Consider the following 16,771-nt stretch of genomic DNA (forward strand, 5'->3'; position numbering starts at 1 on the left):
CTCTAAATATCTGTTTCGAAAATGGAAATCCCTAATCTTTTCATGTAGATGAGTATTGGTGACCAGCCTTGTGTGGTAATAATATCACAGTTACTGGGAAAGGGTCCAGTCCCGCACTTCATATGAAGGGAAACAGCCTATTGATTTTCAACCTACCTCGTCCCATTCAGTGGGCAGTTTATCTAAGTAAGAGGTGTAGGTTCACACAGTAGAACCTCAGAGTTACGAAGACCTCGGGAATGGAGGTTGTTTGTAACTCTGAAATGTTCGTAACGCCGAACAAAATGTTACGGTTCTTTCAAAAGTTTACAACTGAACATTGACTTGATACACCTTTGAAACTTTACTGTGCAGAAGAAAAATGCTGATCTTAATTTAAATGAAACAAGCACAGAAACAGTTTCCTTACCTTTCCAAATCTTTTTTGTAACTTTCCCTTCATTTTTTTAGTAGTTTACATTTAACACAGTACTGTATTTGTGTGGGTTTTCTTTTTGTTTTTGGTCTCTGTTGCTGCCTGATTTAGTATTTCCAGTTCCAAAGGAGGCGTGTGGTTGAATAGTCAGTTCATAACTCTGGTTTTCGTAACTCTGAGGTTCTACTGTACCTCAAAATTGTATTATGTCCTTTATTGCTGTATCCCAGCTTAGATTTTTACCACAACTCTTAATTAGGATGATGGCATAAACAACTTTTAATTAGCTAAAATATTGAGCGTATCTGGGTACGGACAAAATTTCAATTTGAATTTTGAATTTTCCTGGCTTTTGTCAGTTTAAATTAGCTCATTAATGTTTGTACATAGTTATTTTCCAGAGCTGTTTTTCCTTTCTTTCTGAGTTGTTATAGTTTCTTATATGAATGGACGTTTGGAGTCTCTTAAAAAACCGCAACAGATTTAGACGCTGATAGACCATAACAATTATGCATCGGTCTTTCATAGCTGTTAAGCCCGTGTACTAAACTTTCTCATCATTTTATTACAGAAGTACAACCTATGATGTAACCATTTTTCTAAATAGCAACTTGATTCTTTTCTTCTAAAAGCCTCAGTGTCACTGGTCTATATTGTATGTTAATGACTTTCAGAATTTTTATTTAAAAAATACCTTGAATGTGTTCTATGACGGACAGTTAAGTACAGCAGTGGTGTTGTAGTTGGGGTGGTCCCAGGATATTAGAGAGACGAAGTGGGCAAGGTGACGTGTTATTGTTGGTGATTGAGCACAAAAAAGCTTGTATCTTTCAGCATCGTGAAGTGCAGCCACAATTGAGAGAAGGAACTGCGTCCTGCAGTTGTAGGAAAAATGCTGGAGAAAGATTTATTTTTTCTGCTATCATAGGATGCCCAATTTTATTTCAATTGCTTTTCTTATAGTCGCACCAAAACCCCAGTAAACACAAAAATGAAGTTGTAAAGGAAAGGGGGGATTAGGGGCAGGAGGGAGAGAGGGGATGCCAAAACAAGACAGAGGAGCAGGTAATCTTTTTCTCCTGTGAGCCACTAAACCCTTTTCGTGAAGTGACAGAGTAGCTGGTGAAAATGTTAACCTAATTTTAACCCCTGACTAGTTTCCAGGGTTTTTTGGCTCTCACAATATAAAAGCAGCCAAATGTTAAAGTTCAAAGACTGCTACTGAAAAAAATCTGGTAACAGAATCGTGTGCTTTTGAAATCTTGTACATCACAGTCCAACAAGAAACAGACTTTTAAGGCTCAGCTACTAACACCTTAACTACGATAAAACACAGAAAGATTTCCCAACTCTCTTATGCAAGACTACAAAATAAAATATAAATCTTCTCTAATGGAATACAAAGCGTATCAAATTGGTAGCAGTCTGCTAGGGACATAGCATTGTTCAAGTCAGTGTTTCCCTAAATATTTTTTAAAACTACCCTTTTGTGTTTTGTCTCTTTCTGGGAAAAGTGACATTTGTGGCTGTGCTGTCTAAACAATCAGCTGTTGTGTGTGTGTTTCTTCCTTAGAGTACGGCTCTGTGGTGATGTACAGTTTATTCCCTGTTTAGTTATTCAGTTTTCTTGAGTGAGATTTTTGGTAAATCAAGTAGAAGAAAAGCATATGACACTAAAATAGCTTGAACAAAAACCCATGAACTATGCACATCCTTTTGCAATGCGGCAGCAATAGGGTGGATCTGTCTAATACCACATAGGCAGTTGTCTTCTCTTAAATTTTGCAAGATTTTAAATGAAGAGCTCGAACACGAAGCAAAGGGCCCTCATTCCAAAAGTTACTCTGTTGCAGCAGCTTTCATGCTTGATGTTCTCCGTTTTGTCCTCTAGACTCCTTTATATCTAGTTGCATGTTGCTACAGATAAAAATAGCTTTGATAATAAATTCATCAAGAGTGTGTGCTAAAGAGGATAGATGATGCTGACAATATAACAAGCCGGGTCTGTTTGGAAATAACTAAATACCTTAAGGACTAAAGAGACACTCAAATGACACTTCAGCATAAAGCCAGATTAAATATTTTTGTTGTTTTAGAACTAAAAAAAAACTTGAATAATTTTAGCTTTATGATCAGTGTTTGTTAATGGTCAATAAATTTCCTAGAACTGCAGAATCTAAATCAGGGGTTCTCAAAATGGGGATCGGGACCCCTCAGGGGGTTGCAAGGTTATTACATGGGGGGTCGCGAGCTGTCAACCTCCACCCCAAACCCCGCTTTGCCTCCAGCATTTATAATGGTGTTAAATATATAAAAAAGTGTTTTTAATTTGTAAGGGGGGGTCGCACTCAGAGACTTGCTGTGTGAAAGGGGTCACCGGTAAAAAAAGGTTGAGAGCCTCTGATCTAAATCCTTTTGAGCACCTCGATAAAGGACATCGATAAAGCACCTCGATAAAGGAAACAGGTAAATGTGAAGGATCTAATTTTGAAGAATGCTGGGCTTTCGTACATTACTGCAGCTGAATGTTGAAAGTGATGGCAGTGTTGGTAGTTAGATAAGAAAGGTCAATATCTATCAGGTATAATCAGGCATGAGGGGAAAAAATCAGTGGGTCATGGATTTGCTGTCAAGTTAAATACAACACATATCACTTGAGGATTCTGACTCATTTCTTGTGGTACTAAAGTAAAAAGTACAAATTGAGTGGAAAGAAAACTGAATTTAATTTGTGTGTATTTATGGCATCATTTGTGGGAACTGTCAGGATTGAGAGGTCAAAACAATTAATCTACCCTAAAACAAAAATGATTATTCATAAAATATGTGTATAGTACTGTACAGTTACAAAAGGCTTTCCAAACATAGATTAAGACACCATTCCTCCCACGAAGAGTTTGTTAGTCCATGGGCCAGTTTCTGTCTCTTCCTAACTTTGAGTAATGCCCTACTCCACATGTAATGGGACTGCTTATGGAGGGAGATATTACTCAACATGAGTAAGGGTGGCAATATCTGGTCCTTAATAAAACAAATAGGTTAACAGATCAGAATAGAGAAATTGAGTGAGGGGATTATTAATATGGAGAAGGGAAGAAGGAACTCTTGAAGAGCAGGGTTGAAGGAAGAGGGGAAGGGCATGTGGCATATGAGGATGGGGAGATTATTCCAGGTGTACAGCATGAGAGAAGGAGCAAAGATGAGTGGGAAAAGAAACTGAACGAAGCAGTAAATTGAGTGGACTGGGCAGAACATTGCAAGAGGGAGAAGCGGTGATGCCAGCACGTGATTTTATCCTGAATATTGCAATGTTTGATGTTTTCCTTAAAATCCCAGCTGTTGGGGAGGTGATAAGATGAGAATCTCAGCTTTCATTTTAAAAAGGTCAATTTCTAGCCTTCCTGGTTGCAGAGAAACACATGATATCATGACCCATTCTAAAAACCATAAAACCAACAGGCAACTAAAAATCAGTCACACTTATTTTTTAAAATCTTTTGGTTTTTTTAGACAATCTCATTATTTTAGTGGACATGACTCATGATTTTGGGTTTGACATTTCTGAAGGGGGAAGAAGTTAGCAGAACTATTGATGGGCCTTTCATGAGGGGAATAAATCAGGAGAGTGGTGTGGTTAAGTCACAGAGAGAAAACGATATTTGTCTAAATGACCCCAGTAGCTGTGGTCATCCTTCTAAAACCCCAAATTCTCAGCCTTCCGTAATAAACATAGGGTGTGGAGTCAGGTAGAGAGAGTAGAAAAATAGCACATGGCCCTTACGCACCTCTGCAAAGGCAACAAACTCTGTGTCCTGGATAATCTGATGGTGAATCACTGTACTGAAGATTTTAACTCTGAAACAGCCCTTGGATTCGATTTTTTTTTATTAAGGACATGTTTAAATAATATTTTATAGGATATTTAACTTTTCTTGATTGAGCCTGTAAGAGGGCGCATCTTCACTGCTGTCTTCTTGCCCTGCAGAAATCGTGCAGACTCCACTAAGACTCCACTAGTTGTGCATTCACAGTGCCTTTTATTTTGAGTTCCCTCCACCAACACCACCACAGTCCCTTGCAACAGTCTGTTTACAGTATCTTCTGTGCTTTTGGCCCTCTAATCAGGACCTGAGGGAAACAGAGGTCTCCCTTCTCTGAGGCCTTTGTGTGAATGGACTCAACAACCCTGTTCCCTCCTACCCCCGCCACTTCCTTCCTCTTTATCAGATTTGGGCTGATTTTTGGGTATGTCTATGCTACGAAATTAGGTCGAATTTATAGAAGTCGGTTTTGTAGAAAGTGTTTTCATACATTCTATTGTGTGTCCCCCCACACAAATGCGCTAAGTGCACGTAGTCGGAGGAGTGTGTCCACAGTACCGAGGCAACCGTCGACTTCCAGAGCGTTGCACTGGGGGTAGCTATCCCACAGTTCCCGCAGTCTCCACCGCCCATTGGAATTCTGGGTAGAAATCCCAGTGCCTGATGGGGCTAAAACATTGTCGCGGGTGGTTCTGGGTACATATCGTCAGGCCCCCCTTCCCTCTCTCCTTCCATGAAAGCAAGGGCAGACAATCGTTTTGTGCCTTTTTTTCTTGAGTTACCTGTGCAGACGCCATACCACAGCAAGCATGGAGCCCGCTCAGTTAACTGTCACCGTATGTCTCCTGGGTGCTGGCAGACGTGGTACTGCATTGCTACACAGCAGCAGTTAATTGCCTTTTGGCAGCAGACAGTGCAGTATGACTGGTAGCCGTCGTCGACGTAGTCCTGGGTGCTCTTTTAACCAACCTCGATGAGGTAAGGGGCGCCCTGGCAAACATGGGAGTGACTCAGCCAGGTCATTTCCCTTTTAAGTTTCGTCGCATGGCTATTGAGTCCTACCAGCAGTGCACTGTCTTTTAATCAGCAGCCAGCAGAAGATGATGGCCAGCCGTCATACGGCACCGTCTTCTGCCGAGCATCCAGGAGATGACGATGGCTAGCGGTCGTGCTGCACAGTCTGCTGCCAGCAAGATATATAAAGATAGATGAAGTGGCTCAAAACAAGAAATGGACCAGATTTGTGTTGTATTCATTTTCTCCTCCCTCCCTCCATGAAATCAACGGCCTGCTAAACACAGTTTTGAGTTCTCTTCTTGAGGTTTTGAGTTCTATCCTTGAGGGGGCCATTCAGTTTCTCGCAAAGCCACCCCCTTTGTTGATTTTAATTCCCTTTAAGCCAACCCTGTAAGCCATGTCATCAATCGCCCCTCCCTCCGCCAGAGCAACGTCCGACAATTGTTCCGCGCCTTTTTTCTGTGCAGACGCCATACCACGGCAAGCATGGAGCCCGCTCAGATCACTTTGGCAATTAGGAGCACATTAAACACCACACGCATTATCCAGCAGTATATGCAGCACCAGAACCTGACAAAGTGAAACCGGGCGAGTAGGCGACGTCAGCAAGGTGATGAGAGTGATGAGGACATGGACACAGATTTCTCTCAAAGCTGGGGCCCTGGCAATGTGGGCATCATGGTGCTAATGGGGCAGTTTCATGTGATGGAACGCCGATTCTGGGCTCGGGAAACAAGCACAGACTGGTGAGACGGCATAGTGTTGCAGGTCTGGGACGATTCCCAGTGACTGCGAAACTTTCGCATGCGTAAGGGCACTTTCCTGGAACTTTGTGACTTGCTTTCCCCTGCCCTGAAGCACATGAATACCAAGATGAGAGCAGCCCTCACAGTTGAGAAGCGAGTAGCAATAGCCCTGTGAAAGCTTGCAACGCCAGACAGCTACCAGTCAGTCACCTGGCTGCTGGAACACACAGCCAGACACAAGGGCAGTTAAAAGAGCACAGGAGGGTGAGGTGCGCATCAGAGAAGCTTTGAAAACCAGTTTCATGACTGGCCAGGCTACGGTGTGAAAGTTCTGTTTGTTTCTCCTTGATGAACCCCCCCATCTTCCCCGGGTTCACTCTACTTCCCTGTAAGCTAACCACCCTCCCCTCCTCCCTTCAATCACCGCTTGCAGAGGCAGTAAAGTCATTGTTGCTTCACATTCATTCATTCTTTATTAATGCATCACACAAATAGGGGGATAACTGCCAAGGTAGCCCAGGAGGGGTGGTGGAGGAGAGAAGCACCAGGAGGGGTGGTGGAGGAGGGAAGGACAAGGCCACTCAGCACTTTAAAAGTTTAAAACTTTAAAACTTATTGAATGCCAGCCTTCTGTTGCTTGGGCAATCCTCTGGGGTGGAGTGGCTGGGTGGCCAGAGGCCCCCCCACCGCATTCTTGGGCGTGTGGGTGAGGAGGCTATGGAACTTGGGGAGGAGGGCGGTTGGTCACACAGGGGCTGTAGCGGCAGTCTGTGCTCCTGCTGCCTTTCCTGGAGCTCAACCATACGCTGGAGCGCATTAGTTTGATCCTCCAGCAGCCTCAGCATTGAGTCCTGCCTCCTCTCATCACGCTGCTGCTACCTTTCAGCTTCAGCCCTCTCTTCAGGCCACCACTTACTCTCTTCAGCCCGCCACCTCTCCTCCCGGTCGTTTTGTGCTTTCCTGCACTCTGACATTGTCTGCCTCCACGCATTCATCTGTGCTCTGTCAGTGTGGAAGGACAGCATGAGCTCAGAGAACATTTCATCGTGAGTGCGTTTTTTTCGCCTTCTGATCTTCGCTAGCCTCTGGGAAGGAGAAGATCCTGTGATCCTTGAAACACATGCAGCTGGTGGAGAAAATAAAGGGACAGTGGTACTTAAAAAGGCACATTTTATAGAACAATGGGTACACTCTTTCACGGTAAACCTTGCTGTTAACATTACATACATAGCACATGTGCTTTTGTTCCAAGGTCGCATTTTGCCTCCCCGCAGCACGTGGCTAATCCCTCCACCCTCCCCATGGCTAACAGTGGGAACATTTCTGTTCAGCCACAGGCAAACAGCCCAGCAGGACCAGGCACCTCTGAATGTCCCCTTAAGAAAAGCACCCTATTTCAACCAGGTGACCATGAATGATATCACTCTCCTGAGGATAACACAGAGAGATAAAGAACGGATGTTGTTTTAACGCCAGCAAACATACACTGCAATGCTTTGTTCTACAATGATTCCTGAGTACGTGCTACTGGCCTGGAGTGGTAAAGTGTCCTATCATGGAGGACGCAATAAGGCTGCCCTCCCCAGAAACCTTTTGCAAAGGCTTTGGGAGTACATCCAGGAGAGCCGCAAATGCCAGGGCAAATTAATCATTAAACATGCTGCTTTTAAACCATGTATAGTATTTTAAAAGGTACACTCACCAGAGGTCCCTTCTCTGCCTGGCGGGTCTGGGAGGCAGCCTTGGATGGGTTCGGGGAGTACTAGCTCCAGGTCCAGGGTGAGAAACAGTTCCTGGCTGTCGGGAAAACCGGTTTCTCCGCTTGCTTACTGTGAGCTATCTACAACCTCATCATCATTATCTTCCTCATCCCCAAAACCTGCTTCCGTGTTGCCTCCATCTCCATTGAAGGAGTCAAACAACACGGCTGGGGTAGTGGTGGCTGAATCCCCTAAAATGGCATGCAGCTCATCATAGAAGCGGCATGTTTTGGGCTCTGACCCGGAGTGGCCGTTTGCCTCTCTGGTTTTCTGGTAGGTTTGCCTCAGCTCCTTAAGTTTCACGCGGCACTGCTCCGGGTCCCTGTTATGGCCTCTGTCCTTCATGCCCTGGGAGATTTTGACAAATGTTTTGGCATTTCGAAAACTGGAACGGAGTTCTGATAGCACGGGTTCCTCTCCCCATACAGTGATCAGATCCCGTACCTCCCGTTCGGTCCATGCTGGAGCTCTTTTGCAATTCTGGGACTCCATCATGGTCACCTCTGCTAATGAGCTCTGCATGGTCACGTGCAGCTTGCCACGCTGGCCAAACAAGAAATTGACATTCAAAAGTTTGCGGCCTTTTCCTGTCTACCTGGCCAGTGCATCTGAGTTGAGAGTGCTGTCCAGAGCGGTGACAATAGAGCACTCTGGGATAGCTCCCGGAGGCCAATACCGTCTAATTACGTCCACAGTAACCCAAATTCGACCCGACAAGGCCATTTTAAGCGCTAATCCCCTTGCTAATCCCAGCAGTAGAATGCTAGAACTGAGGAATCCTGAGTTCTGTTCCTGGCTCTTGAAGGGAAGTGTCATCTAGTGACTAGAGCAGTGGTTATAGGTAGTATAGCAAAGCACATCATTTTCCAGAAAGCAACAGTTTGCTTGACACTTTACAGACATTTCTGAATATGAGATTCCTGTCCTAAGGAGTTTACAGTGTAAATAATCTGGTTATATTTGTGAAATTCACTGCTCCATGGTTGCCTCTTGCACAATTTGTTTAAACTAATGCGCTGTAGGGGAAATGGTCCTAGAACACATGCCTGTTCCTGCAGCCATCACATGATTAACACAGTTAAGCAATTTAATATAAAAATCTGTCCCTCTCGGAAGCAGATTCCTCATTATTAGGACTTCCTATTCATTGGCTATAGCAGCTGTGAAAGTTATAGAATCACAGTTCAGAGTTACACAGCAAATAAATCTCTGGGGATTTACCCTAAATATGAGCTGTAGCTCACAAAAGCTTATGCTCAAATAAATTTGTTAGTCTCTAAGGTGCCACAAGTACTCCTTTTCTTTTTGCGAATACAGACTTAAACGGCTGCTACTCTGAAACTAAATACTTTGTTTATGATTTCTTTAATCTAACAAAGTTGTGTTATCAGGGGAAATTGTTTGCATAATTTGGAGGGTCATTTTAACTATAATCTGATGCTTTGATTATAGGATTTGTCTGTCTCTCTGCATGTATAATTATATATAAAATATCTGGCAGACAGATAGTTATCCACAATGATGTCATTATGTCATTCGTGTTTGCTGTAAAACAGTTCCTCTTCAAACTGTTTCCAGAGGTATCTTCTCCCCAAAACAGGAAAACAAATACCTTGGGCCAAATTCAGGCCCAGTGTTTTTAGGCACGGATATGTTTGCACTTTAATGATGCAAAGGCAGTCCTGTTGTGGATCTGCATTATATCTGTTCCAAGAGTGCATACCCAGTCCCCATGCAACTGCATATGGAGATTACTCCTGCAAAGCATAATTAATCCACAGCAGGGGTGAGTGTAAGAGATCATGGGGATACGTGCTTAAACACACTCATCATCTGAATCAAGAACCTGTCCTGGAGCGCCCTTGTTGCAGCCCTCTCCATAGGAGACTTTAGACTGTGAATTCAGCAGTTTTAGGGGAAGAATTGCCTCATATGCTTCTCTTTTTGGTTGCAGGTATTCCACTACTGGCTAAACACATCCTGAAGCCTAAATAGCTTCCTGTATATACAAGTCTTATTAACTTTTCTCCATGTAGTATTACATTGAGACAGACTCATTTGACGTAGACAGTGTGACTTGTCTGAAATAGAACTGTGTTCTCTAAAACAGTGATTGAGAAGTGGTAATTTCATAGCTCTGATTGCCTATGGTAGGCACAGCCCGTTTGCTGCACCATTACTTATGTTTTAGTTCTCCTCAGCGACATGCACTGCATACTAATTCAGGATGCTGAGTTTTAGCAGTCTTTTTTTTTTTTGTCCTTTTTAATAAAATGAAAACAGTTTTGGTTTAAAATAGCTCACAGAACAGATTAAAGCCATGGAGCAACTGATTCTAGCCTCCATAGTAGTACTTAGATCATCCAAGACCATTCAAAAGGTAAATTAACCCACAGGGAACAATCTCAAATACCTGAGTCAGTGAAGAATTTGCACATAAAAACAGCTTGATTTTAAACCAGTGAAAACTACATTTCAGGTAAACACAAATTAGCAGTTAGGAAGGTGACCGTCAGGGTTTATTCTTCCATTTTCTGTTGCTGGTTCATTTAAAGCAAGATTATTGCTAAAGTTCCTATCTGTAAAGATATTTTGTTTTCCACAGTTTGCGCTATTTGGAGATTATTTCCTTCAGTTGATGATATGTTTCTGCAAAGATGATTGGAAATATGTGGATATATACCTTTGGCACAAATTAATTTTTACATAAATACATGGTACAGCAACACAAACTGAGACTATGAAAGACAGATTCTAGAAAAGGCATCTGAAAACATATTATCCAATAATTAAACAGTGACTGGAGGTGGGGATCTGCTAACAACATCTGTTTCTTGTTGTATCTCATTTTCCCATTTTAACATATAAAATTGTTTTCCTGACAGAAAATTTATATTTAAATGCCAGCAAGAATATATAAAATATTTAGCACTCCTGTAGTTGTTTTGAACGTAAAAATGCTTTACAAACATTAACTAATCCTTGCAGCACCTCTGAAATAAGGAAGTATTGACCCCATTTTACAGAGGGAAAAACTAAGGTACAGAGTGGTAAAGTCATTTGTCCAAGGTCCCCAATTAAGTTAGAGCCAGACCTGTGATTAGAACTCAACTGTTTCTGACTCTGTCCTGTGCTTAAACCACTTGGCCACACCTTGTTAGAGGTTCCACCTTCTTTTTGAAATAATCTGGTGGATCTTTAATCCAGCCAGGCATTTTTCTTGAATATTTTACACTCATTTTACAGTGTTTACTTTTCTAAAAGGACTTCAATCTGTTCTTGTTAAAGGTAAGATCAGCCCTTCTGTCCTTTTTCTGAACAGTTCAAAGACAAGTGGGATCTGCAGAATGGTGACGTTTCACTATGTCATGGTGCACTGAATTGCCCTTTGCACTTGTAGGAGTATTAGATCTCCTTGCAAGTATCCTTTTTGTTTTTAAACACTTGAAACTCTCAAAAGTCAGAGAAATATCTAAAATCAAGTGACAGGTAGCTCTTGTGACACTAACAAGCACAGTAACTTCTTTTGTCTTGTTCAGAATACAATAGCTTCACTATTAATTCCTTCAGTTATCTTTTTCCCCCTTGTTGTGATGCTTGTGACTTTATTTATAAATATTTAGCCCTGGTTCTCATTATATTATCTCACTACAAATATTAAATGTCATTATCAGACACAATGGGACAGATTAATCCCTGAGTACTTCCACTGAAGCTAATGGATATTCAAAATGCTATTATTTGGGATGCTGTGGTTCAAATTGTCTAAGAAAATCCATTAAAATCCTATTTTGCGAGATGGAACTGTTCTCTTTATGAATTTTGCTTTAATTTGAAATTTGGCATAGAAAGAGCTTAAGCATATGCTTCTTTGGAGTAATTTTGTATTTGATTTTACCAATATAAAAGAAATTAAACCACTCTGGCTGTTGTTAATGAGCCCACACAGATACAAGCCATTATGGCTTTACATATCTCTTCCTTCAGAAATTATCTTTTGTGTGAATGCAAGGAGAAAAGCCTCTTTCAGAATACAGAGCATTATAATAGAATATTTTGGAAAACAGAAATGTGATTTTTGTACTGTAAATAGAAAGTGCTTAAATCATGTTGTGTTGTCCAGGGGCATGTGGCAATCGTTTGTTGCATTTTAGACACATTAACATAGAACTTTGGTTTGGAGAGGTAATTACAGTGGTTAAATGGAAATAAAAGTGTTACAGTTTCAATGGAGGAATGGTTTAGAAAGTTATATTAGTTATATTTATAGACATTTGAGGCATAGGAAAGTTCAAGATCAAGTTGGACATCTGGTTTCCTGACAGCACAGGAGGGGTGGAGGGTGAGTTGAACAGGGTGATGAGTTTGGGCTGAGAATTCTCTGCCTATCAATTAGTAGGATAGAAATTTGGATACCTGGGGCCAGTTTAGACTGGTATAAGCAGATGCCTCCCTCCCCATTGGTTTAAGTGGAGTAGCATGCACTTACAGCAGATCTGAATTTGTCCCATTCACTTGAAAGATATTGAGCAAGTTAAAAAAAATTGAAAGGCTTTTGCTTTGGCAATGTTATCGTGGTGGAAGTAATACCTCAAGTTGAAGTCAAAAAGAAGAAGAAGGAGGAGACCATGAAACAAACCCCAACAATGTAGCACCAACAATGTAATCACACAGTAAAAAGGTGAATTTATGGATTCCCTTTGAAGCTTCATAAGCTCTGTTAGAAATCAGATGTGACCTTATGGGTTAACATTTATACCAAGTTGATTTTTCTAAAACAAATATACTACTGTCATTTATTATACTCTGTAGTTGATTATCACAAGCATGTTTATAAACTTTAAACTGATATGGTTTATGACTCACTGCATATTAGAAGAAAATTGAGACATTGAGCAAAACAGACTTTGTATTTGTTCTTAATCGCCTTTATTATAAGTCTGTGAGTTTGTGTGTTTGAACAAATACAGTTATATGTAGCATTTTAATACTCGTGATAACTGCAAATGCCTTTTAGTAATGTCAAGCAAAACTTTTCAAAGCAGTAAGTAGGACAGCTTCACTAGGTTCTATAATCTCTGATTTATGTGAGAATGCTGGAAAATATGATCAGCTTTATTTTTGTTATTTTCATTGCCCATATCTTATATTGTTATGTACGCAGCTACTTCTTTCTTTATTATTCATATCTTTTTTATTTGTTCCTTCAAGCTACTTTGACAAGCTATTCTGAAAACATGGAGCGCACTAAATATGGAGGGGAGAGCAGCAAAGAACTAGGATCTGGAGGAAACCTGAAACCTTGGCAGTCTCAGAAATCCAGCATGGACTCCTGTTTATATCGTGTAGATGAAAATATGACCGCCTCCACCTACAGTTTAAACAAGATCCCAGAAAGGAACCTAGAGACGGTTTTATCCCAGTCTGTGCAGTCTATTCCACTTTACCTTATGCCACGGCCAAATTCAGTAGCAGGTAAGAAATAATTTATTTGCTGTTAGATCAGATCAAAACAAGCCATCGATACAGACTTCTCATTTACTGTTTTCATACAGTGTCTTTATGCAAAGAGAAGTTCTCATCTCCTCAGGAAACTGCCATTGGGTGTGATAACGTTCCATTTCCGTCTGAAATATCATTTATAAAGTGAAAACCACTGAAGGAGGAGTACATTTTCCACCCAGTTAGCTCAATTATCTAGGCTCCCAAAATCTGGACTTTTTAAAAGTTTGTGGCCTTCAGATCATTTGAGAGTGTTTAAAAAAAATCTGCTTTAAAAAAAGTCTAGTTATTATTTTTTGATTAAATGCCATCCCAATATTAACCCCAGCCTTAGTTCTAAAATAATGCATAATTTCCAGGCATAAAATTTTCAACTCCAAATTAATCATCAGTAATAATATCAAGAGCCTTTTCTGCAATTAATAATTAAAACTTAGGAGGATGGGGAAAGATATGTGCTGGCACTTTAAAAGCAAAGCATCACAATATAAGAATACATTTTAGAAAACGTTAGTCTCTCTTCCATATTGGCTGTGGTGGGAGAGAGCATCCAGTAAAGTTTCTCTCGCAGATTTCAGTTAAACAAGATACGTAAGAATCCAGTAGAAATTAGAATTATGACGATGATTGCATGTATTAACAGTTTTCTGTAGACTTCAAAGCTAAAGGGACAACCATTGTCATCTAGTCTGACCTCTCCTGTACAACACAGTCCATAGTGATTTTCCCCTACTACATAAGTGAATTCCATCAAGTCCAATAACTTCTGGTTGAACAGAACATAACTTTTGAGAAAACATCCAACTGCAGCTTGACGTCTCCAAGTGAGGGTGAATTTACCACATTACTTATCAAGCTGCCTTAGTGGTTAATTCCCTCATTAAAAACAACAAAAAGTTGCGTATTATTTTTCTAATTTCAACTTTCATAACTTTATGCATTTACTAAACGTGTGAATTATAGTCCTATTTTGGGAAACAAGCATCTTTTCATAAGGCTTTCCATCTACAAATAGCTATACTTGTCATCCGAGCTTTCCTGGTGGGATTTTTCCCTGAATATATTTTATATATATAAAAAATAATTACTGGGCGAAATGCTATGAACTGTGTTCTGCAGGAGAGGTCAGATTAGGTGAAGATGGTGGCCTCTTTAGCCTTAAAATCTATGAAACACTATTAAACAATACACAGATATTTATTTTGCTTGTTAATGTTTCCTGTAGGTGCTACTGAAGCATGTCTGAGCCTTTAATTTTGAAAATTAGAGGCCAAAGTCATCTCTATTTCCTTGAAGGTCTGGTGTTTGAAAGATTTCTATATGATGTTGCAATATCTTGTAATGGCATTTAACAATCTCTCAGCCCCTTCCTTAGAATTCTCTTCACTGGCAAACATGGAGGAAAGAAAGATAATATTTAAAATATATTAACCTAATTGAAAGGCTTTTTATAAGTATTCCTCCTCACTTGCTGTTCTCCTCTGCCCTTTCTTCTGGATTTTGTACCATATTATAGTGTAAGGATGATGGGTGAGTATCCGCCATCATCCATAATGTTGGAGTTGGAAGCCCATCTGCAATGCAATAAATACAGGTTAAATTTTGTGTTGCACTGGCAAACATATATATTTTGTCAATCCTGGTCCCTGCAGGATTCTTTAACTGGCTCACAAAATATCAGTGATGGATTCACGTAGTGCAAAGAACCTGGGATACTGTGCATCAGAACAGTGTGTCTTGCCAATGTAGGCTGTACTGTACAACTGAATAATATTTATGGCCTAACGCTCCTTCATAGGGGAATTCAATGGATGCTATCGACTAAAAGCAGCTGTAGAGATAAGAATTTATAGCTGCTAACACCTGGAGGCACTGACTATTGTGGAACCACCTCGCACCATTTACTTGCAACTAAAAGAGCCTGCCACCCAGTTGGGAATAAGAGTTGGGAATCAGAGTAAGTCAGGGTGGCAAGAATATGACTAGAGACTGGTTGAACAACTAAGTTTGTTATGGAGAAGTTTAAACTCTTACATGTCAAACCTCACCTTTGTTCTTCTCCCGTTGCTTCCTTGAGCTCCTCCACCATGCTGTCATTGTTTGTACATACAGTGCCTCCTTGATCCATGATTGGTTCCACAGTACTACAACTAATAGTTGCGCAGAATGCTGATGATCCAGTACTAGATGTAATTATTATAAATAATTTACTGTAAAATTATAATAAAGTTTTCAGGCAACAAATCTGACCAAATATTTTTTCCAGGTTGACTGACCTGCTTATTTGTGTGTATTTGGGTGGTACCAGAGGTTAGCCAGGCTGGGTCTAATACACAATTTCAGTGCTAATCTTCCTAAATAAAGCAGACAAGTTTTGTCTTCTTTAAACAAGCTTTGGATTTACTTTGTAAGGAAGCACTTTACTATAGTTCTAGGAACTAATGTGTGGCAGTACTCATGTCGAGGTTCCTTCCCCACTCTGAACTCTAGGGTACAGATGTGGGGACCTGCATGAAAACCCCCTAAGCTTATTTTTACCAGCTTAGGTTAAAACTTCCCCAAGGTACAAACTATTTTACTTTTTGCCCTTGGACTTTATTGCTGCCACCACCAAGCGTCTAACAAATATATAACAGGGAAAGAGCCCTCTTGGAAACATCTTTCCCCCCCAAATCCTCCCAAACCCTACACCCCCTTTCCTCGGGAAGGCTTGATAAAAATCCTCACCAATTTGCATAGGTGAACACAGACCCAAACCTTTAGATCTTAAGAACAATGAAAAAGCCATCAGGTTCTTAAAAGAAGAATTTTAATAGAAGAAAAAGTAAAAGAATCACCTCTGTAAAATCAGGATGGTAAATACCTTACGGGGTAATCAGATTCAAAACAAATTAGACAAATTAGAGGATTGGGCCAAAAGAAATCGGATGAGGTTGAACAAGGACAAGTGCAGAGTCCTGCACTTAGGACGGAAGAATCCCATGCACCGCTACAAACTAGGGACAGAATGGCTAGGCAGCAGTTCTGCAGAAAAGGACCTAGGGGTTACAGTGGACGAGAAGCTGGATATGAGTCAAAAGTGTGCCCTTGTTGCCAAGAAGGCCAGTGGCATTTTGGGATGTATAAGTAGGGGCATTGCCAGCAGATCGAAGGACATGATCGTTCCCCTCTATTCAATATTGGTGAGGCCTCATCTGGAGTACTGTGTCCAGTTTTGGGCCCCACACTACAAGAAGGATGTGGAAAAATTGGAAAGAGTCCAGCAGAGGGCAACAAAAATGATTAGGGGACTGGAACACATGACTTATGAGGAGAGGCTGAGGGAACTGGGATTGTTTAGTCTGCGGAAAAGAAGAGTGAGGGGGGAATTGATAGCTGCTTTCAACTACCTGAAAGGGGGTTCCAAAGAGGATGGATCTAGGCTGTTCAGTGGTAGTGGATGACAGAACAAGGAGTAATGGTCTCAAGTTGCAGTGGGGGACGTTTAGGTTGGATATTAGGAAAAACTTT

General features: G+C 40.9%; 1 protein-coding gene across 14 annotated transcripts in view; it reads left to right on the forward strand.

The window, feature by feature from the left end:
• Window positions 1–16,771, forward strand: part of TANC2 (tetratricopeptide repeat, ankyrin repeat and coiled-coil containing 2) — a 713,825-nt gene that overhangs the window by 529,852 nt on the left and 167,202 nt on the right. For all 14 annotated transcript variants that reach the window (XM_048830451.2, XM_048830452.2, XM_048830456.2 and 11 more), the window contains one exon: window positions 12,971–13,234. In XM_048830451.2, the coding sequence (XP_048686408.1) occupies window positions 12,971–13,234 (264 nt within the window). The remainder of the gene's footprint in view (window positions 1–12,970; window positions 13,235–16,771) is intronic.

This window comes from Caretta caretta, chromosome 27, assembly GCF_965140235.1.
Source record: "Caretta caretta isolate rCarCar2 chromosome 27, rCarCar1.hap1, whole genome shotgun sequence".
NCBI lineage: Eukaryota > Metazoa > Chordata > Testudines > Cheloniidae > Caretta > Caretta caretta.